The 23202-nt window shown below is 36.7% G+C and overlaps 3 protein-coding genes and 1 long non-coding RNA gene across 5 annotated transcripts; 1 reads left to right on the top strand and 3 right to left on the bottom strand.

Annotated features, from left to right (window-relative positions):
• The first annotated feature begins 3056 nt into the window (after positions 1-3056).
• LOC137002486 (NLR family CARD domain-containing protein 3-like) lies at positions 3057-7561 on the top strand. The gene is made up of 7 exons (XM_067362178.1): positions 3057-3118; positions 3426-3527; positions 3724-5586; positions 5784-5957; positions 6055-6228; positions 6883-6929; positions 7017-7561. Exons 1-7 carry the CDS (start codon positions 3057-3059, stop codon positions 7559-7561), a joined length of 2967 nt encoding a protein of 988 aa, XP_067218279.1.
• A 4998-nt stretch (positions 7562-12559) lies between these two features.
• LOC137015762 (uncharacterized) lies at positions 12560-16163 on the bottom strand. 2 transcript variants are annotated; one of them, XM_067380728.1, is made up of 5 exons: positions 15945-16163; positions 14253-14576; positions 13754-14095; positions 13525-13666; positions 12560-13452 (listed from the first exon to the last, which is right to left on the bottom strand). In XM_067380728.1, the coding sequence occupies exons 2-4, from the start codon at positions 14536-14538 to the stop codon at positions 13533-13535; spliced, it is 762 nt and encodes a 253-aa protein (XP_067236829.1). In that variant the 5' UTR covers positions 14539-14576; positions 15945-16163; the 3' UTR covers positions 12560-13452; positions 13525-13532. The 2 variants fall into 2 exon arrangements, with proteins under 2 accessions (XP_067236829.1, XP_067236828.1); XM_067380727.1 differs by having other exon boundaries at positions 12560-13666.
• Positions 16164-19760: 3597 nt separating this feature from the next.
• Positions 19761-20848, bottom strand: LOC137016962 (uncharacterized). Its single transcript, XR_010894524.1, has 4 exons — positions 20819-20848; positions 20384-20437; positions 20196-20267; positions 19761-20054 (listed from the first exon to the last, which is right to left on the bottom strand). It is a non-coding gene; the product is annotated as an uncharacterized lncRNA (long non-coding RNA).
• Positions 20849-21424: 576 nt separating this feature from the next.
• LOC137002478 (uncharacterized) lies at positions 21425-22623 on the bottom strand. The gene is made up of 3 exons (XM_067362164.1): positions 22563-22623; positions 21867-22184; positions 21425-21786 (listed from the first exon to the last, which is right to left on the bottom strand). The coding sequence occupies exons 1-3, from the start codon at positions 22621-22623 to the stop codon at positions 21425-21427; spliced, it is 741 nt and encodes a 246-aa protein (XP_067218265.1).
• Between the last annotated feature and the right edge of the window lie 579 nt (positions 22624-23202).

Here is a 23202-nt window from a genome sequence, read left to right as displayed (position 1 = left end):
GTTGAACTTGATATTCTGTTCTTTCTTCAGTCGATCATCTTCTCTGATTCCTGACTGTGTCTATTTAATTTCCTGAAAGTAAATATTTTAAATTTTATTTTAACATTTTTAACATTTAACAAGACAACATACAAATGTAGACACACACAATGATTTTAAGATGGCTCTCTCACACAAATGAAAGTAAAACAAAACTATCTCTGCAGCTCATACAGATATTAATTATCCACATAATTGAACTATACTTGTATATTTTGTGCTGTATATCATGTTTGCATATAATATTCTGCTCCACAAAGCATGTCTTTATAGTAAAAGTGATACCTGTGTGTCGAGGTTTGTCCTAATTCCCTTCATCGGAGCAGAAAGAAATCGGTGTGCTGGTGGGGTCAGAGACGTCACATATTTGCCTGCATAAGGCTACAAATCATTTGAGGTGAGCACTATGAGTGGTGAATCATGCCTCTTTAAACCCTGGGAAAGGAGAAGGAGCAGTCTACCCTTCTGTCACCTTCAGTCTGTGTAGATTTTTGAATAGGAGTGTCCTAAAATGTGTTTAAACATTTGATTGGTTTCCAAGCCGGAGTGGGTGGTTATACAAAATAAAGGCAAAATAATCACCCTGTGTAAACTCATATTTCACATGACTAGGAGGCAACTGATGACAAGAGATTCGTAGTTGAAAAACTTTATTTTTTTTATTTTGTTCTTGTACATAACTGGACTTTTAAGTGTTTTAACTTGGTCTGTAGGCTACAGCAACATAAAATAGCAACAAACACAATTAAACTGGACAAAATATAACCATTTAGCCATAAAAACATGAAAAATCGAGGGAAAAAAACATCAGACAGGCAAATCTCGTGGTCTCACGAATCCAGCCGCTTCACTTCTGAAATGCTTCTGGTGTGAGTTGACACCACATAGAGGACAGAACAAAACCTTTCTGGAGCCGTTACGCGCCACAGACATATGCAGTGTAAACGAGGGGTAAGTTTTCAATCTTCATCATAAAATGAAGTGACTGCTGTGAAATTGCAACCATTTTTACTGAGATATTTAAAATGATACCAAACATTAAATTGAAAAAAACAATAGATTCACAAGATACATTATACATAGTACATATGCACTCTTGATCTCTCAGTGACTTGAGTCGGGGTGGGGGGGGTGAGTGGGGAGAGTTTGGGCAAGGCGGTGTCCAATTTCTTTGAGATCTTCTCTCCAGATGAGTTTTATTGCTTTATTGCAGGGTGCTTGATCTCAGCTTTTGTCTTAGCAAGAAAATCAAGTCTTACATCTTAATTTTGGTTGAAAGCAGTGAAAAGTTAAAAAGTATCTCTAGCGTAACACTGTGTTACCGGAAACATATGAAGATCACAGAGTTGATACACCATTTATGACAAACTGCATGATTGTAAGGTAAGACAAGCACACACATAGGTATCTGACCACAGTGCTTCTCTTAAACATGTTATGACACTAAGTGCCACAAGAAGGAGTTACTTTGTTTTTAATATGAATGGAGTCAAAGAAAAAGCCTTAGCCAGGTAGAAGTGAAAGTAAAATAAGAAAAAGAGACTCCATTTTGAGGATTTAAACCCGTTAACACTGGGTGTTTAAATAGCCACATATTTTGTGTTAAATTCAGAAATTATTCTTTTTATTCTTATAACATGTATATGAGAGCCTATTTCAGTTTTGATCTATTTTTCACATGGGATTAAGAAACTTAATAATATTTCTACAGTTTGATGAAACTAACTGACCAAAATGGTGGAAACAATGGTAAATAAAGTTTTTACATAAATAATCTTTTGTTATATATAACATCATAGATCATGTGACATCAACAAAGTGAGGATAATTTTGCAGTAAATAATAGTGAGTTTAATGCTAACAGGATACATTTTAATGAACAGGATTTTTTAAATGACAGTGATCACATTAGAAACAGTATTAATGAATGTGGCAAAGTGATTGTGGATTCTGTTGCACAAATGCAAAAACAAACAAACAAACAAAAATACAGGCTTGTCATCACACACTTTTACAAAAATAACTTTTGCTTTTAGCTGTATGTGGTAAATTTGTCACAGTACAAAGCAGTGCTGAATACTACAGATGCCCAATGTTTAAAGGAATGTGGAATCACAGATAGTATAAGAAACCGAGTAAAGAACCATTTTTAAGCGTATACTAGAAAAATTTTCCTTTAAATTATGGGGAAGATAATTAGATTAAGAGTTTAATATAGCTGTACTCACAAAGGTTTAATCCGTGATTCATTTGTTTTTATTTTATCAAAAGAATGTTATTTAGACACTGAATTATACATTCTGTTATATTAGTAAATATTAGTAGTTATTCTATTGTTGACCAACTGTAATTTTATTTGTTCAATAAAGAGCTGTTTTGCATGATATTTCAGTTGGAGACAGCAATGCTCTAAATGGATAAAGCTACAAGATTTTCAACCATTCTACTGTTGTCATTACATAAACCCATTACCTCATTAAAACAAATACATACGACTGCCTTATGTCCCGCGTTCAAATCATGTGAAGGTGACCTAGAGCCTATAAGCACACAAACAATTCCAAGAATGAGCAGCAAAAAGCAATTTATATAAATATTTCCTTGCTCAAACAGAAACAGCCCTCAATTAAAACATTAAAAGTACTATCAAGAACACCAAACAAATTATTTGATGCTAGCTCACACTTGTTTCCAGAGTCAATGAATGAATGAAACGAGGGCGCGCTATACTTCCGTATGTCTATTCATAGCGCACAAACTACATAATGACGCAAGTATTACGCTGCCCCAAAGACTTATGGGAATTGCAGCACCAAACTCATATGTCACCCGGTTACACTAGCATAACCAGAAATAAAAATCTTAACACTTTTTTTTCCAGTTCTGCAACGTACAGTAGTAATGTATAATGTATAAACCATTTTGACCAGGACAGCATCAATGTACTACAAAAAACTAGAGACAACTTTTTAACTCTGTATTTCCACATAGAATTGTCTAAAGACACTGCCTCTAAAATGAGCCTCCATGACAAGAAAGATTGTGAATTCAGTGATGCAACAGTGACCTCTGACCCCAGGTAAGACGCTACCTATTTTTGCATTTGACAGATGATTTTATCCAAAGTGACTTACATTGTATTCCTGAAGCCTACAGTCAGCTTTGCTATTTACAGTGGCTTTGCTCTCATTGATTCTTATTGGTGGAAAGATCTTCCTAAAAACATAAATGATAAACTGAGCCCCTGGCTTTTTTCAAGCCACATATAAAGCTGCAGTAACTTTGAGCATGTGAAATTTTGGATTCTCCTGTATTGTGCAATTACTACAGCCACACTAGTACAATATAACTAGTGCTCTAATGCCATTTTGTTTTTCTTTTGTCAGTATCAGCAGGATGAAGAGACAGAGATCAGAGTCAGTAAAGTCTAACAACTCTAAGATGGAACCCCTTCAATTCAGTAATGGACCAGTGACCTCTGAACATCTGTTAGTACAAACGTTTATTTGCTAATTTATTCTAGTGCATCTCAAATGCATAATGATTTCATACTCCTGCTTATCAGCAACAGGGGTACATCACAAAGAGGGCCCCCAAAATTATACACAGGCCAATATTTTTTCTCACAGTTCTTAACAGTCATTGTAATCACTGTGATTTGTGTTTTTTCTGCACTTTTTTCAGCAGGGGGGGGATACATGAGACTCACAATCAGACTTACATCAGGAAGGACAACACAGAGGCATTCCTGCAGACACTCAAACTGGAGACTGGAGACCTGCAGCTAGTCAAAGACCAGCACAAAACCAGCATGAAGAACAAGTATGAGAGATTATTTGAGGGAACCAGACTCCAAGAGAATGAAACCCTCCTGAACAGGATCTACACACAGCTCTACATCATAGAGGGAGAGAGTGAAGGAGTAAATGAAGAACATGAGGTTTTACAGATGGAGAAAACAGCCAGAACACAACACTCACAAGACACTCCAATCTACTGCAATGACATATTTAAAGCCTCACCTGAACCAGGATGTGAGGAGAAACACCAGATCAAGACTGTTCTTACTAAAGGCGTCGCTGGAATCGGAAAAACCGTCTCTGTGCAGAAGTTCATTCTGGACTGGGCCGAGGGAAAAGCCAACCAGGATGTAGATTTCATGTTTGTGCTTCCATTTCGAGAGCTGAACTTGATCCGAGATCATCAGTACAGTCTTCACAGACTTCTGCTGGACTTTCATCCTGAACTTGAAGATCTGGACTCAAAGATTTATGAGGAGTGTAAAGTTGTGTTCATCTTTGATGGTCTGGATGAAAGCAGAATGAGATTGAGGTTTTCAGGCAAAAATAAAGTTTCTGATGTGACTGAGACTTCATCAGTGGGTGTGTTGATGTCAAACCTCATGAAAGGAGATCTGCTTCCCTCTGCTCTCATCTGGATTACCTCCAGACCAGCAGCAGCCAATCAGATCCCATCTGAATACATCAACCGTCTGACAGAGATTCAGGGATTCAATGAGCCCCAGAAGGAGGAATATTTCAGGAAGAGGATCAGTGACGAGCATCAAGCCAGGAAAATCCTCTTCCACATCAGAAGAGCAAGAAGCCTCCACATCATGTGCCACATACCCGTCTTCTGCTGGATCTCATCCACTGTGCTTCAGAAGCTCCTGAAAGAAGATCTGAGTGCAGAAATCCCTCAAACTCTGACTGAAATGTACATCCACTTCCTGCTGACTCAGATCAACATGAGGAATCAGAAATATGGAAAGAGAAAACGAAAAAAACTCCTGAAGTCCAACAGAAAAGTGATTGTGAAACTTGCTGAAGTGGCTTTCAATCAGCTGATGAAGGGCAATGTGATGTTCTATGAGGAGGACCTGAGAGAGAGCGGCATAGACGTCACTGACGCCTCAGTGTATTCTGGGATTTGCACTGAGATCTTTAGGGAGGAAAGTGTGATTCATCAGAGGAAAGTCTTCAGCTTCATTCATCTGAGCGTTCAGGAGTTTCTTGCTGCACTTTATGTCTTTTACTTTTATCTAAGTACAACAATGGAGGGACTGAAGAATTTAGTTTCAATACAAAATCTGCTTAAAGGAGCTGTAGATAAAGCAATTGAGAGTGAAAATGGACGGCTGGATCTGTTCATGCGGTTCCTGCTGGGCATCTCATTGGATTCCAATCAGAGACTCTTACAGGATCTACTGACACACACAGACAACAGCTCAGAGAGCATCAGGAGAACCACACAGTACATTAAAGAGAAGATCAAAGATGGATATGGACTCTCCACTGAAAGATCCATCAATCTGTTCCTCTGTCTGCTGGAAGTGAAAGATCAGACTCTGTCCAGAGAGATTCAGGAGTTTGTGAAATCAGACAAACGCTCAGAGGAGAAACTCTCTCCTGCTCACTGCTCAACAATCACCTACATGCTTCAGATGTCAGAGGAGGTGCTGGATGAGCTGGACCTCAAGAAATACAACACATCAGATGAGGGTAGAAGAAGACTGATACCAGCTATAATCAACTGCAGAAAAGCCCTGTGAGTGTTTAATCTTGTATTACAGTGAAGAGTTTCTGAATAAAATTACAATTGTTGTGAAAATCTTAAGTATTTTTGCTTATTTTTAGAATATCTTTTTTTTTTTTTTTTTTTTTTTTTTTTAAAAAAATTAAGTTCATATTTTTTAAATAATTATTGTTGAATTCAGTTAAGAATATAATTCTTGTGACTTTCAGTTTTGCTGGCTGTAATCTCACCGAACAGTCGTGTGAAATTGTGACATCAGCTCTTCAATCCTCAAACTCTGTCCTGAGAGAGCTGGACCTGAGTAACAATGACCTGCATGATTCAATAGTAAAGCTGCTCTCTGATGGATTGAAGAGTCCAAAATGTCAGCTGGAGATACTGAGGTTTGGCTTTCACATTGAGTTATCCATATGTTGATGATTATTTGAAGGTTAGTGTTCCATAGAAACTTCCCCTGTTTACTGTTTTGTGTGTCTGTAGGTTGTCTGGCTGTATGGTGACAGAGGAAGGCTGTGGTTATGTGTCATCAGCTCTGAGATCAAACCCCTCATACCTGAGAGAGCTGGATCTGAGCTACAATCACCCAGGACAATTGGGAGCCCAACTGCTCAATGACATTCTGAAGGGTCCAAACTACAAACTGCAGATACTCAAGTGTGTACAACTTAAGAACCCATGTAGTGTTATCTATTGGTTACAGAGTTACTGAATGCAGTTGATATACAACTGAATATTACATTATTTGTTTTAAGATTATTTGCATACATCTAATTTGTTTTAGCTCCTTTGGCTGTTCACTACCCAGCAGGCACAAGATGTATACTCCAGTGTAGGTCAGACGCTGGATTTTGGTTTAAAATTAATATCAGGTTGATTTTTAAATCCAATGTTTGGTTGATGTAAATCTCCAACATTGGGCAGACATCGAATTTTGCTTGGAATAAACATAAAAAATGTATAAAAAAAAAATATATTAAAAAAATTGTGAAATCCATGGCAGTACAGGTGCCAATCATTTGCCATTAATGGAAATAACAATTGAAGACCACCTGTGCCTGCTGGGTAGGGTGTCAAAAACACTACAGCATATTTTCTGTAAAGTTATTCACAGGGGCCTAAATATATCAATATATCAAAAATCTGAAAACATTGAGACATAGGGCTCTGTAAAGCTGCTTTGGAAAGATATCTATTGAGAAATGTGCTATACAAATAAATGTGACTCAACTCTTTATATTAACAGACTGATTGTGAATATCTATTCAAACTAATTACAGTTGTTTTTTTCTGTATGTTTGTGTGTTTTAGTTTGGATCATGGAGGGCTCTTCAGGATCAAATCAGGATTACAAAAATGTAGGTTCTTCCTCTTGCACACTCTTGCACATTCAGTGAAAACCAATGAGAATAATAAACTGTTTTTATTTCTCTTCTTGTGTTTAGATGCCTGTGATCTCTCACTGGATCCAAACACAGCAAATATTCACCTCATTCTGTCTGAAGAGAACAGAAAGATTAAATATGTGAAAGATCCTCAGCCATATCCTGATCATTCAGAGAGATTTGCTCATAATCCTCAGGTTCTGAGTCGAGAGAGTCTGACTGGACGCTGTTACTGGGAGGTTGAACGGGTCTCCTGGGCTCGTATAGCAGTGGCCTACTCAGGAATCGACAGGGAAGAAGAGACTGACAGTTGGTTTGGATACAATGACCAATCCTGGTGTCTTTTCTGCACTGATAATGGATTTGTTGTCTGGCACGGTAACGACAGCATTAACATACCGACCCATTTAACAAAATCTAAGAGAGTAGGAGTGTATCTGGACTGGCCATCCGGCACTCTGTCCTTCTACAGCATCTCTGACACAGGCCCACCAACACACTTACACACATTCAACACCACATTCACTGAACCCCTCTATGCAGGATTTGGGGTTTTTAAGTCTGAACTGTCACTGTGTAGGAATCAACAACAAACAAAGGCTTAAATGCCAAGGCAGACTGAGTACAGATGCAATGGAGTACTGCTGTAACACTAAATATCTCCATTCTCATGCAAGTTGCACACAGATAATGAATGTATATAAAAATTCACACTGGTTTCAGGAAAAAAAAAAAAAAACATTATTAATGTCTATTTTTAATATATGGCAACAAGTCAATCAACATTTCCACAATCATGCCACCACTTTGATTTTGCCATCCAACTACATACAAATCAGTGCAATCTGATGTCTTATTTATTTACTGATTTATTAATTCATTGTATATATTTATTAAATATCACTTTTAAATTTTAAATTTTAAGTGAAAATAATTAAATAATTTGATGAATGAATAATTACGCTTATTCTCTCTCATTTGGCCTGATTAGTTGGGCAGATTCCATAATAAAAGAACAAATGTGAAATAAATGGCAGACATTCTTCTTTACTGAGTCAGCACTTCCAGCCAATGGTTATGTATTTTTCATTTACATGAAAGTTTTAGACATGCAGTTTGTCTTCTTTTTTTTTTAATTAGTTTTTTTTTTTTTTTTTTTTATTTACAGTAATGTGGCAACATATATATACTGTTGGCCTGTTGTCCACATACAAAAGTTCTTTTAAATGAACTGACTGTATGTTCTTTGTTTACAGTAAAATTGTTCTGCTAGAAAGGTTTAAAGGGTGAGGGCATCATTTCTGGGTTACAAACACGGACTCTGACTGGCACTGTGTATATGATGGTCTTTACTCTTCTAGATATACTATGAAATGTAAAGAAACTCCACCTTTCATCTCTCGACTGTCAGATAGCAGACAAACTATTAGGAAATCAGAGAGACGTTCAGCAGCTCTTCATGCTTCAGATGCCAGAAAGTGTATGTAAGCATCACAGGAGGCCAGTGAAACCATAATAAGTCATAAGAACTGTGTTTTGAGCAATACAGAGTCACTGAGATCCTCCTGTTTTCTCAGGATTGTGTGCGAGACAGAAGTAAATTAACTGGTTTCTTTAAATGTGCCATTACTGCAATGTTTGTATTGTAAATATTTTTTGTGGTCTGTATCCACAGTTTAGTCTGACAAAAACCCAGTTCAAACTATTTTTATTGTCAGTTTGCTCATTAATTAATGAACTGTAAGTGGCATTCAATTCAATTTATTTGATCACTTTTGTTCCAATGCAACTTTACAGAGAATATGTCTGTGTAAACAATATTATATGAATAAACAAAGGAAGATGATATGAATGTTAAAGGTGCCCTAGAACCCTTTTTCAAAAGGTGTAATATAAGTCTAAGGTGTCTCCTGAATGTGTCTGTGAAGTTTCAGCTGAAAATACCACATAGTTTTTTTTTAAATTCATTTTTTAACTGCCTATTTTGGTACATCATTATAAATGCGCCGATTCAGCGTGCTTCCCCTTTAAATCTTTGTGCTCCCGCCCCTGAGCTCTTGACTATAATACAGTGCATAAACAAAGTTCACACAGCTAATATAACCCTCAAAATGGATCTTTACAAAGTATTCGTCATGCAGCATATCAGATCATGTGAGTATAGTATTTATTTGGATGTTTACATTTGATTCTGAATGAGTTTGATAGTGCTCTGTGGCTAAAGCTAACATTACACACTGTTGGAGAGATTTATAAAGAATGAAGTTGTGTTTATGAATGATACAGACTGCAAGTGTTTAATAATGAGGTTTATAATAATAATAATGCTCCATCTGTCATTTTTTCGCTATTGTCCTTGCTTGCTTACCTAGTCTGATGATTCAGCTGTGCACAGATCCAGACGTTAATACTGGCTTGTCTAATGCCTTGAACATGGGCTGGCATATGCAAATATTGGGGTTGTACATATTAATGATCCCGACTGTTACGTAACAGTCAGTGTTATGTTGAGATTCGCCTGTTCTTCAGAGGTCTTTTAAACAAATGAGATTTATATAAGAAGGAGGAAACAATGGAGTTTGAGACTCACTGTATGTCATTTCCATGTACTGAACTCTTGTTATTCAACTATTCAATTCTAGGGAACCTTTAACATTAGACATGCAGTAGAGGTCACAACAGTGTTTAAAGTGTCATGAAGTGTCCTGAGACTGCCTTGTTTCCCTGGCTGAAGCCTGGGGATGAATCTGCCCCAATGACGCGGTTTAGCCACTAACTAGAGATCCAGTCTTTGTGGTGGTTTCTGCACTCTAGTCGGATAATGACGAAGATGAGGCACAGGTTGCATTTTTACTAGAAATCTTGCCCACACCACCTACTAGTGAACCTTGGGCAACCGTTCCTTCTGAAAATACATCGGTACGACATGTTGCTGGGCCTCCAAATCACTGGAGATTGCTGAAGACAATAACTGGTCAACATATCTCCTCCATGTCTGATTGTCTTTATTTTCAACAATGTACGAAACAAGGCCAGTTTGTGCAAGAATGGTTGCGAGTACACATTTTGCTCCCTTTCCATAATTACGAGCAAGTGAGCGGCCACCTCTGTTGAATCTTCTAAACTTTGCCTTACGTCGCCTCTCCACCTGCATTCGCTGTTGTGACAAGACAATCTGCTTGGTTCCTGTTGGTCTCAGCAGGTCCAGTCCAGTGCTGTAGCTGGAGAGACTTGTATTTTACAGACATTTTTAAAACGTTCTTTATGATCTTTTACTGACTGCTTTCACTAAGTGTCAATGATAGTCTTTTATTGTACACAAAATGTAAAAAAATTTTTTGTCTCATCTACCGAATTCTAGTTGAAGAATAAGGATCTTTGGTCTTATTTATCTGTCACTGGTGATTCATTGTGTCACTGGTGTTACTGTTTTTTGTCTGTCACATTAAATAAAATGTGTCATATGTGACATGATAATAATTTTACATTCACTGAATTCTGCTACACTCAAGAATTAAGATGTGAAGGATTGCATCATTACTTGTTTATAACTGTTTTTTCAAATATTTTCATTGTTATATAAATACATGGTTGTGCAACTGAATTATCATCATTCAATCACACTTTTAACTAACCTGATTGAAATAAAAAAAAACCCACATTATCTCTTTATTTTTTTTGCATTATCATTATTATTCTGTAACTCTGACTGCATGTGCTGAAAACATGAGAAGTAATATTTCATAAAAACGTTTAAAAATGCCAGAGAAGTAAGGTAACACCAGTGACAAAAAAAAAAAAAAAAAAAAAAAAGCACATGCGGTCTTTAAATAAATGCACAAAAAATCATTAATGTATCATTTATGTGTTTCATAGGGCCTGTTTACTACCTGGTCACTTCATGCATTTTCCATTTTTGGTCTGATTTTATTTGTCCATTAGTACTGTTGGTAAATTAATGAACATTTGTATTGGATAAGAAGTGAGTAACACATCATCAACATGTGAATGTAGATTTGAGCACATAAATCTCAGAGGAAACTTGAGTCTTGTCTGATGTTACAGGGACAGATGATCACGTGTTTATCCGGTGATGAAGGAATGAAGCCATCAAAGGCTTTGAGTGACGATACTACAGAAATGAATACAAAGTCTATTTAAATCTCAAGTTGTAGTTTATTTTAATTATTGTAATATAAACAGAGTTATTACAGCACTTTTCTGATTCTTGATGTCTGTATGTTTGCTGATCTTTTGTGGTGGAGCAGGACCTGTGAGGAAAGGTGACGGCGGCATTTGTTAGAAAAAAAGGAAAACACGAAAAACAAAAATATGAAGTAAGATCGTTTTGTTAGTTCTAATACAGAAATCAATCGACACTGTGCTCTTAAAATGACTGCTTTTGTATGCTGTTCAGATGTACTTTCACTTTCGGTTCCACGTGATCGAATCACTGATGCTGATAAACTCAATATGGATATCTGGCGCCTCCTGCTGGACACTCAGAAAACAACATCAACACACACCAGAACTTTACACTTATTTTTATTATTTCAGCTACATTGTGTTTTCATGAAATACATAAACTAGTGAAATTCAGTCTTGTCTAGATGAAGTAAAACCTGAATCGGTTCACTCTGAATTAATAAGTTCTTTAAAACAGTGTGAATGTGTGAGACAGACTTATTTACAGATCATGTATTTATTATTGATGTCACAATACATATTTCAAAGCAGCTTTGCAGAGATCTGTGTGTCTCAGTGTCAGTCAGAAATGATTATTACAGTCTTTGTTGATTTATTTGTGCTATAATTCACTGTACATTGGTTCATCAGACATTTTGATCTAGTTTTGTTTTAATCTGAACTGGATTTGAGCAGTGGCCCTCCAGCAACAGGTTTGGACACCCCTCGTTTAGAGACACTTTAATGATTAACACACTTCGGTTTAATGCTCTTCTGATAAAATAAATGCTGATAAGCATCCTTTCATGTCACTGAAGCTCTCAGGAGCTTAAAGTGTCAAAATCTGTCAATCTTTTTTCCCAGTGTGCCGCACTGTGGTCCAAGAGCAACTCTCACGGGCCACATTTACATATGACGTCACCAATGAAAACCAGTCAGATCTAATGTTATGAACAGATAATATTATTATTATATCTAGATGTCACACACAGAAGAGACGGTGTTTTCTGACGGCACATACAGTGTTTTATTTCTGTCACTCTCTGCAAAATCACCAAATACTATAAGAAATTTCACAAATGTCTGACCTCTTGTTCAATAAACTCACGTTACACAATCCCCTGATATTCAGTATGTCACAGAAAATGAGAACAATGTATTCCACCAAATAAAAACTAACTTACTGACATTACAGTAATCAGATAATAATGCTCAATTAACACTATTTAACTGTGGGTGTAAATCCTCTTCAACAGCATCGTATCAGTCACCAAACAATAACGGCGTGTTACAGGCCTGTCATGACCGTATGGGGTCAGCTGAAGCAGGAACATGAAGAAAGAGTCTCACTACCAGAGACATGCTGAAAAAAATAAGCTTTATTTCATAATAAGGGTTTGTTGTCAGGGGCAGACAAGGCCAAAATAACAAACAGAACAATCTCTTTGTTTAACCTCTACACTTCCTAACACAAAAATAAAGAAAACAAAATACAGTTTAAACTCACCAACCTCCCGAACCAAAAACAATGAGAAAAGATAGATATGCAAAATAAAATGCCATCAAACCCCATACATTCTTTAGTTTGTCAAAAATATACTGTATTTACCAGAATATTTACAGGTGATAATACAGAAGTCTGTAGCAAACAAAGCAAGATCAGAATCCAGAATCGTCAAACAGGCGAGGGTCAAGAAAACAGGAACTATCAAATGTCCAAAATCTCCAGATAATCCCTCACAATCAATCTCTCTACGACACTCTAGACCAGCACTAAATAACTATCTAAACTGAAGAATAACAAGTTTTGACTAATTTTAAATAAACACAAAAAATAAAGATGAAAAATGATCGTGAGAAATGTAGGTCTACTTTTGCTATTGTTAAATAAATGTTCAGCAATATCTCCCAAAGATTTCTGAATTTTTGCACATTTTTCTCTTTATATATATATTGTTGATATGATAACTAGTAAATACACAAAGAGTCATCATGCTTATTTAAACCATGTCTGAAAATAATATATGATCACCAAAATGATTTTATATGGCAAAAACACATTATAGTTCGAACTTACATTCATTTAATCCATTTTAATTTAGATAAAAAATAGTGAAAGTGTAATGTTTAAGTGTGGTCAGCATATCATTGTCAGCATGTGCGTTTGTGACGGGCGCAGGTTGAGAACCACACTAAACATCATCTGTACTTGTGTTGTTTTGCCATAAATGAGACGACTGAATTCTGATGGATCAACATGACTCTCTCAGTGAGTCTCTCCTGCAGATCCAGCTGTAGCGCCTACTAGTGACTGAACATAGAAACAACACATTATTTTATGTGATCACAGCCTGATCCTAGTCTTGATATCAACAAACTTAACTTTGATGGTTATTTCTGCACGCTCTTCTTCTGCTGAAGACTGCAGGATCTGATGTCATAAACCAGAACAACCACAGTAGCCACGCCCACCAGAGCAGAGAGAGCCAATCGGATCACAGCTTCAGTAAAGCCACAACAGCCTTCTGAGAAAAGAAATGAGCAACATAAAAATATAAATATTGTTGAGTTAATGAAAACAAACACACAAAACAATTATAATAGTTACTTACGGCTGACAGTGACAGTGAATCTCTTGTGTAAAGTCTGTTTGCTGCTGCTGATCTTCACTTTATAAACTCCAGAGTCTGATAATCTGGTGTTTGTGATGGTCAGAGATCCAGTCTGATGATCCAGCTTCAGTCTGTCTCTGAATCTCTCATCAGGATCATATAATGGTGGACTCTTGGCCTCTAGATCATGTTTAGCTATGAGTTTTCCTTCATCTCCAAACCTCCACACTATCAGCTCTTTTCCATGTGTTTCAGTATCAGTCTGAAGAGTGACAGATTCTCCCTCCGTCTCTGATACTCTCTTCATTTCACCTTTAAAAGCTTCAATAACAGCTGGAGACTCTGCATGAGACAGATTCACAGATATTAAACATTAAACACAGTTACTGGCACTAGAATATTAACTTTAACAGTCAATTAGTTTACTTAATTCATTTTAATTAATAAAACTACAATAAACTTCAAAACATCTAATTATTCATAAATAAAGTGTCCTCACCATAGACAGTAACTCTGAAATTCAAAGGTAAGGTCCCAGTTCTGTGGTTGATCTCTAGTTTATAAAGTCCAGAGTGTTTAGTTCTCATGTTTGTGATTGTCAGAGATCCAGTCTGATCCAGCTTCAGTCTGTCTCTGAACATCTCAGGGAGACTGCGAGACAGTGAAATGTTATTTTCCTCGATTTGAGCAATGACTGAATGTGAATCTCCAAACCTCCACATCATCTGAATAATTCCCTGTATTTGAGTAAGATCAGGGTTTAGAGTGACTGAATCTCCCTCCATCACTGTCTTCTCTTCATCTGATTCAGCACCAAACACTCCTGCAGAACAAACACAAACAGTTTCTCAGAGATTAAACTCATATAACACTGATGCTCATGTTACTGAACAGAGTTCAACAGAAATCAGTCTTGGCCTCATAAACAGTATTTGACTTATTACAAGGCCCCTATGATGCTCATTTATGGATTCATAATTTTGATTATGGGGTCTGCAAAATTGGGTTTTTCACCCTCTGTCTGAACGCTCTATTTTTATAATTTTTTACAGAACCATCAGAACAATACAGCATGTAAAACTGTGTAATTCCCCAACAAATGTTAAGATTGGGAGGTAATACATGATCACACTCTCAAAGTTACACAATATATCATCAAAACGGTAATACCTCAGGAGACACAATTACAGAACTGGTCTCTGTCAAAAATAACTTGCACCAACAAGTACCAAAATGTCTCTCTGAATATCCACAGGTCTGAAGTGCACTGAATAATATGAACAAATATTAAATGCTGTGGGTCAGCACCGGGTGTGGCACACATTTCCTGAAAACAAGTGAAGCCAAATCGTTTCGATCGCCCCCTGGTGGCTAGCTGGTCATAAAGCCCACCATCTCCATGTAAACCAATGGGACAATCAAGTTACACTTCAATAGCATTTTTCAGGAATGTATCACAACCTTTGGAACATGAAAACAAAATAATTTTGGTAAATTGCTGTAATTTTTTCTGAGCATATTTGTGTGTACCGTACGTACATCAGGGGAGGTGCTGTCTAAAGCAGGGATGGGCTAGAGAGACACTGCCCTGCATAGTTTACTCCCAACCCTGATGAAACTAGTAATCCTGAAGGAATTGATCAGCTGGTTCAGGTGTGTTTGATCAGGGCTGGAGCTGAACTCTGCAGGACAGTGAGTTTGTCCATCCCTGGTCTAAAGTGACATACTGGCAACATATAATCAGTCAGTTTGCCCACTAGGCATTTACTATAGCCCTGTAAACATTCATTTGAATTAATTATTGGACTTCATTTTGCACAGTGAGAGTAATTTGCAGACTTATCTTCAACCATGGTAAAAAATAATTAAATAAATAAATAAAAACTCCCCTGCCCGTAGCTCCCTAGTAACTCTTGAAACCTCGATTAGCTTGTTTAGATGCGTTTCATTTGAAGCAAAACTCTGCATGACTCTGGGTTTCCAGGACCATGTTGGCCACCATACTGATCATACTGTTTCCAGTGTCAGAAATACCGATCGTACTGTTTCCAGTGTCCGAAATACTGATCGTACTGTTTCCAGTGTCCGAAATACTGATCGTACTGTTTCCAGTGTCCGAAATACTGATCGTACTGTTTCCAGTGTCAGAGTGAAACCCAATGTGAAAAATAAACAGAAATCATGAACTTACCGCACAGTAGTAGAAAAATCTGAAACTATTTGAAATTGTTCTTCATACTGTCGAAGATTCCAGTAAAATCTGATTTCAGTGAATATTGCTGTTGTTTCTGAACCACACTCTCCCGACCGAAAGCGATGAGGGTGATCAAACACCCGCTAAACACCAACACAGAGAGATCTGAAAGACTGCAGAAGTGCAGAAAACTGTAATGACAGAGACTATAACGGTTCTTTCTTTTGTCCTGTCCAAATACCCACACTTGCAGTCTTTGCACTTTGACCACTTCTCTACTTACATGACGTATTTCCTGTCATTTCCTGTATTTGGCTGAAGTGGGCGTGAAGACCACAAGTTTGTGTAGAACGTTTGATTACCCGATGAGTCTTGTAAAAAATCCATGTGTTTACAGAGCTTTTTATTATTATTATTATTATTATTATTTGTTTTCAATACTCTGCATTTTAAATACACTTCTAAATGTCTGTTCAGTCGCTGTGTAACTAACAGAAGACACAATATTAAAATTGTGGTGCTTCTTTAAGTGATAAACAGCAGTTGTAAATGTTGTACAAAATACACACAGCCCACTCATCTTTGCATCGATAAAATGCGAATTTGAATATGAAGATAATTGTTGATCATCAGATGTTTGAGTGACCCTAGAGTGGCCCTATTGCGTCCATTGCCAGAGTAAGCCAATGAAACAGGCTGGGAAGTGCTAGATAGGCCTTGAGACACTGTGCAAGCGGCACCAGCTGAACTCCAGACGCACCTGCAGAGGGGCAGCAAGGTGGAGCGCAGGGGCCCAACCCGGGAGGCATAGCGTCCTGCATGTGTTTGATCACTTCCGTCCGCTTCTGCACTGCAGAGAAATGCTGGGCAAACTCCTCAACAGTGTCGCTGAAGAGACTGGCAAAGCAAACTTTGCTATCCTCCTTTATCTCAGTCCGGTTCTGCCGTTCCTGGACCACTAAGGTGGGCCTCGTCTGACCCACACGGTGACTTTCATTGCCCTGAGGGTAAAGTCCATCGCTGTACGCAGTTCCTGCATCAACCAGAGTTCAGAACTACCTTCATGCAGCTCGTTTGGTGCTTCGGACTGTGTACTTGCAGGAGGGCCATAGCATGCAAGGTGGAGGCAGCCTGTCCGGAGGCACTATAAGCTTTGGTGGCCGAGACCTTACAGGCCTTACGGGCATAAATGGACCGCAATTGCATGCTCCACCTGAGGATTACTCTGGGATCAATCCAATCCCTCCTTCAGACAGCACACCAAATAAACACTATATCTGATTTCATGTATGTAGGAACTTGTGAAATGATGGAATTTTAAAAGTGTGATTTCTAGAGCTGGAAAAGTCACGGGAAATAATAAAATCTTGAGTTAAGCTGTAATATATTCTACCAGATTGAAATTGCTTATTTTAAAAAAATAAAAGAAAAACAACTTTGCATGAGGTTTTTGAATGGCAATTTGACACACATTGGACTTATGATTGCTATTTTCAAAGGTGCATTAACACAAAAAACTATACAGCAAGCAAACACACTAAAGGAAAGTGAATCATTGCCTAAACATAAAATAATGAGTGTCCATATAAAGGTCATTTGTTTGTTGTATCTCTGCAGTTATGATAATGGTGATTATGGAATCATCATCATACAGATTATTCAATAATCATTAAGTCAAACTCTGAGTCTGTATGAAGTTTTACAGTGACATTTTCATCTATTCCAGAGTCAAGACTTTCTCACAATATTAAGATGGCTGATAGCCGTCCTACACTTCCGTAACTAAAATAGTGAATTAATTATAGCAGTTGTGTTGTTTTCAGAGCTGTGATCTCACTGTTGAGGTTTGGAAACATGTTAATGTAGAGTATGAGTTAGTTTAAGCACTTCCTCTGTAGTGCCGCACTACATTCAACTCTATCTGTTCAGTTAACAATAGCATTAGTTCAGCCTGTTTAATAAACTGAATTTTAACCCAGTTTAGAAATGCATCAACAAAAACAAACTTCTGGAAGTATATTTTCAAGAGTCTGTTTGAGTGTCAGTGTTACAGTTAAAGTTTTACTGTATTCTCATCTTCAGACAGCATGTACACCAACTCTGTCAGATAATAAAATATAGTGGCTGGATCTGACATCAGCTCAATCTGATTGGCTGCTCAGCATATGCAGCTTCCATTGGTCCTTTGTGTCTGAATGGGCGGGGCTTGGATAAAATTAGATGAGCATCAGACTTTGCCTGTATAGAGTTTACTGTAGTGTTGTATTGTATTAACACAGTTTATCTACACTATCTCTGTATCTTTATACTCAAACAAACTAAGTTGGTGAAATTATTTTAAGTCAATATCTATAAGTATTTTAAAAATAATTGCACTTACAAGCCTAAACCAATAACTTTACTCTTGTAAGGTGAAGTGTGTTAAAGTCATCAGTGTATCAAATAATGCGAATCATTATGAACATGAATGAATAATTTCATTATTAGTTTATCTTTGCAGCTTTGCTTCACAGTTTAACATCCTCACATTATGAGCTCATGAAGGGGATTCACCATTAAACAATCTTGAATGCCAGGACCCAAAGTTTGACAGCAGAACCTTGCCCTGAGCATCACACTCCCTCAACCGGCCTGCCTTCGTCCCATAGTGCATCCTGCTGCTATCTCCTGCTAAAACCTCACTGTTCCTACACATGATAACACATGATGTACATAAATAATGAACTGAATGTGAATGTTGCTTGCTCTCCAACAGTTGTAAAATGGCAGAAATGTGTTTGTTAACTTAAAATTAAAGACAGTCATATATGTGTGTGGTATATGCCTATATATATAATAACATCATAGAATGTGTAGGATTGTGTGACAGCAAAAATATGCTGCTTCAAATGTATACATGGTATATCATGAATCCCACAAGATTTGTGGACGAAAACATTAAACACTATCAGGTGCATCCCTTTACTAAAATATACATTATATAACACCTAATTTCAACATTTATTCTCTCTATCCAGAGCGAATCCTGAAAAGCTCATTGTTTTCTATTTGGTTTCAATTGTTTTCATTAATTATTTTCATTATTTGTTTACAATTGTTTTCATCAATTGTTTTCTATCTTTAATGCTTTTTTTTTTTTTTTTTTTTTTTAGATATTTTTAAAATGTTATTTACCTCTAAACTACTAGATTTATTAATAATGTAATTTAATAATATAATTTCAGCACATTGTTTCATGTAAATACAAAATAACTCCTTAAGAAAATGTGTTAAAATAACTCAAATGTCTCACACTGGGTGTCTCTGCTGACCTCTTGTGGAAAAAAATATATGACATGATATTTCATGACTTTTGCCACTAGTTGGCCTTTAGCTCTATATGGAGCAAATGAACTGTTCCTCTGGGTCCTAAAGTCAGTTTTTCTTTAGGTTTTTTTTCTTCTTCTGTATGCTTTCAGGTTTATATTTATACATTATAAAATCATTTTTTGGTAAAATTGTAGCATTTTTTCTTTTAATTTTGAGCATTTTTAGATTTGTATTCATACTGAAGTGTCAGATATTGTAATAATTCAAGAAAAACAAAACAACAACAAGTTAAAAACAAGAATATTTATTTGAAAGAGCTCATTTTAATTCACAATTTAAACAAATGCTGTTGCAGCTTTAAAAAAATGCTAATGCTGCTATAATTTCACCATTTATTTGTCATTTAATGAGAATGATGTAAGAGAGTAAAAGTGTCGTCATTTTCTAGTCCAAACCTGCAGCTCTGAATGAATAATAAAGACGCATTAACTGATCAACAAGCAGACAGAAACTATACAAAAAACATGCTGAACTGAGAAAAATAAGCAATAACTACAAATAAATCAGAGCATCACTTTGGATTGTTTGTGAACATGTAAAAGACATTGAAAGTATTTATAATGGCACTGAATGACACCATTAGATTCATCTTCTTCTGCTCATGTGGTTTTTGTGTCATTATTTGACTGATTTGTGATGGTTCTTGTTCACAGAGGCATAACGTTCACTGCAGTTTTCCTGAGATCCAGCTTTTGCTCCTCTGATGGAAGCATAAGTCACTTTATCATCACAGCGAACCTGAATGAACATCACAGTTATTGTTTCAACACACAATTATTACAGCATGATGTTTGAGCTCAATTCATGACACAAATTCAGAAGAAAACACAAACTATCATGTTGAGAGAAGCTGGACAACATCAAGGAAGTGTTTCTCACCTTCTTCTTTTGGTCTTGGTTTTTACTGTACGCAGTGACCTCAGAATAAGTCACATGATCATCTGTCTGCTCCTAAACACCAATGGAAATATGACAAACCAAGATATTGTAGTAGACTGAGTTCAATTGTGGCAGTTCCAGTTGTGTCCTCTAGGGGGTGTGTGTGCTTATGTTGAGTGTGAATTTACCTGTTGAGGAAGAGTGTTCTGTCCTGTTGGATAGACAGGTCGTGTTTGCTGATCCTGTAAAAAGAGCAGTTATTAGTAAAATCCTCTCCTGCATTCTCCTCTCTTGTGTGGTTTATTGATGCCAAGTTTCACAATGACGTTATGATGACAGATCCTTGAGACATGAATGATGTTACAGGAAAATCACCACAGTGTCAAATATACACAAACATACACAGATTACTGAAGATGAATCATATTGTTCACTGGCAGTAGATGAATGTAAATGTTGATTGTGTCGTTGGTTCATCATATTTATTCTTATCTGTGAGTTTTAGAGCAGAAACAGTTCAAATACACTAACCTGTCATTATATAATCTGACTAATACGAGTGTCATATTTCAGGATCAGAGCTTATAAACACTAATAACTCATGATCGACCTACAATACTCACCTCAGAGTCATCAGTTCCTCTTCTGTTATCTGAAACATAACGTCAAGAGAATATTGATGATCAAACACATAATACAGTCTCCAATTAAACTGATTTTATAATAATTCTAGTGCTGTAGAATAGAAACATTAAACTCTGTCTGAGAGGAATTCTGTCTAAATTACACGTTTATTTCATCAGATGTTTTGGACTTTTTGTCTGTTATATAATATGAGAAACTGTAAAAACTCACCGTCTCTTTTTCTGCGAATCATCCAGATAATAAGAGCAGGAAGGAGAACAGCGAATGAAACGACAACAATCACAATCACTGAGAGAGAGACGATATTACAGTCATATTAATACTGATGTCCACTGAGCTCATTTTCACTACAATGAGTTCATTTAGATCCTGATTCTAGAAAAACTCCAGAGTGTGAAAACAAGCACTGAAATGAGGATGATCTTCATACACACCTGGAGAGGTTGGGATCTTCTGATTCTCTGTACAAATGAAAGGATGGATGAATTAAAGTTTGGCTTGATTTCTTCTCAGAGTTTGAGCTGCTGACTGGAATCAGAAGATGAATGTTCAGATGTTCATCTGTAGGACATTAACATCATATTTTACAGTAGTAATAGTTGTTTCTCACCTGAATACTTGACAGTGTATCTGACTGAGGTCTGGAGGTGATTTCTGAGAGTAAGCTGACATCTCCACTCTCTGTTGTCATCTTCATTCAGGAGTGTTGTAGTCAGAGTGATGATACAGTGATCTGATGAGAATAATATCTGATATCTGGAGTCTGTCTTCAGATCAACACCAGCCTGATTCACCCACAACAGATGAAGACCATCAGAACGAACCCAATCATCACAGGAGAATCCAGAATATGAATACACCTGACAGGAGAGAGTCACAGAGCGACCTGGACTGATCTCAGTCTGTGAGGATGATGATGATGATGATGATGATGATGATGGAGACACTGAAACTAAGACACAGGACACAATAATCAACTGAGTTTAAAAGGAAAATTTTAAATTGATCACATGATCATAAACTCACCATGAAGAACATGCAGATAAACACGTTCATCAGGTCCTTGTTTTCCTCCATTCACATATTGTTGGCAGATATAAGATCCATAATCTTCTTCTGTGACGTTCTTGATGTTCAGAGAGCAGTCAGACCCCAGACTCAGTCTCTCATGTCTCTCTGTGTCTTTCTTCTTTATCCCTAATTCAATCAGTGGAACTGCTGCTGAATATCTGTTATAGTAGAGCCATGTAGTTGATTTACAGTCAGAAAGATCATTATTACAGGACAGATGGACATTTTCACCAGAACTGATGAACACATGAGCATCATTCACTCCACTGGACCCTGAAACACAGTATATTTGAGTGATCATTATGATATATATTAATAAATGAAGGTAAAACATACCAACATATAAATCAGAAGATTCAAATCATAGTCTTTTTCCCTCATGAACACAATCATCACACTCTCCAGAATAAAGTGTTTGTCTTGATCATGTAGCTGTTGAAATCTCTGAATATGAAGATAATTGTTGATCATCAGATGTTTGAGTGACTCTATGTCCAGTATCAGGAATAATACAGTATGATCTGTATGTATCAATACACAACTCTGAGATCACAACGTGAATGTGTGCAAGAATAAACTGAGCATGTTCAAATCAACTCTTTCCAGACTAATTCCACTAAATGTCTTTAGAGAAAATCCAGATTTCTTTACCTGTGAGAAGTGAAGAGAGAATGATCAGTCCCAGCAGACACAGATCACACTGATCAGCCATTTTCTGTTTCTGTCAGTCTTTCTCTTCTTTATATAGTTATATAGTTACAGTTCTTCCTCTAAACACTGTCAGCTCCTCCTGTGTGTCTGAACTTCCTCTGATCTGACCGACTAAAGTGTTGAAATCCTGCTAGAGTTGATATATGCATATGTATATATAGTGACACTGTACCAGTGCATGATGGAGAAGTGTTGCTTGTCTTTTTCATTAATGCTCAAATGTAATTTACAGCACATTTAAACTGTAATAGGAACTGTCTCTCAAGAGAATCTGATGGTGATGTGCCATAACCATAACTATAACTATAACCATAACCATAACCATAACTATAACTATAACCATAACCATAACTATAACTATAACTATAACCATAACTATAACTATAACTATAACTATAACCATAACTATAACCATAACCATAACTATAACCATAACCATAACCATAACTATAACCATAACTATAACTATAACTATAACCATAACCATAACTATAACTATAACCATAACCATAACCATAACTATAACCATAACTATAACTATAACTATAACCATAACCATAACTATAACTATAACCATAAC

Source organism: Chanodichthys erythropterus, chromosome 3 (assembly GCF_024489055.1).
Source record: "Chanodichthys erythropterus isolate Z2021 chromosome 3, ASM2448905v1, whole genome shotgun sequence".
NCBI lineage: Eukaryota > Metazoa > Chordata > Actinopteri > Cypriniformes > Xenocyprididae > Chanodichthys > Chanodichthys erythropterus.
Note: the sequence above shows the minus strand (reverse complement) of the source record. Positions and strands in the feature narration are given on the sequence as shown.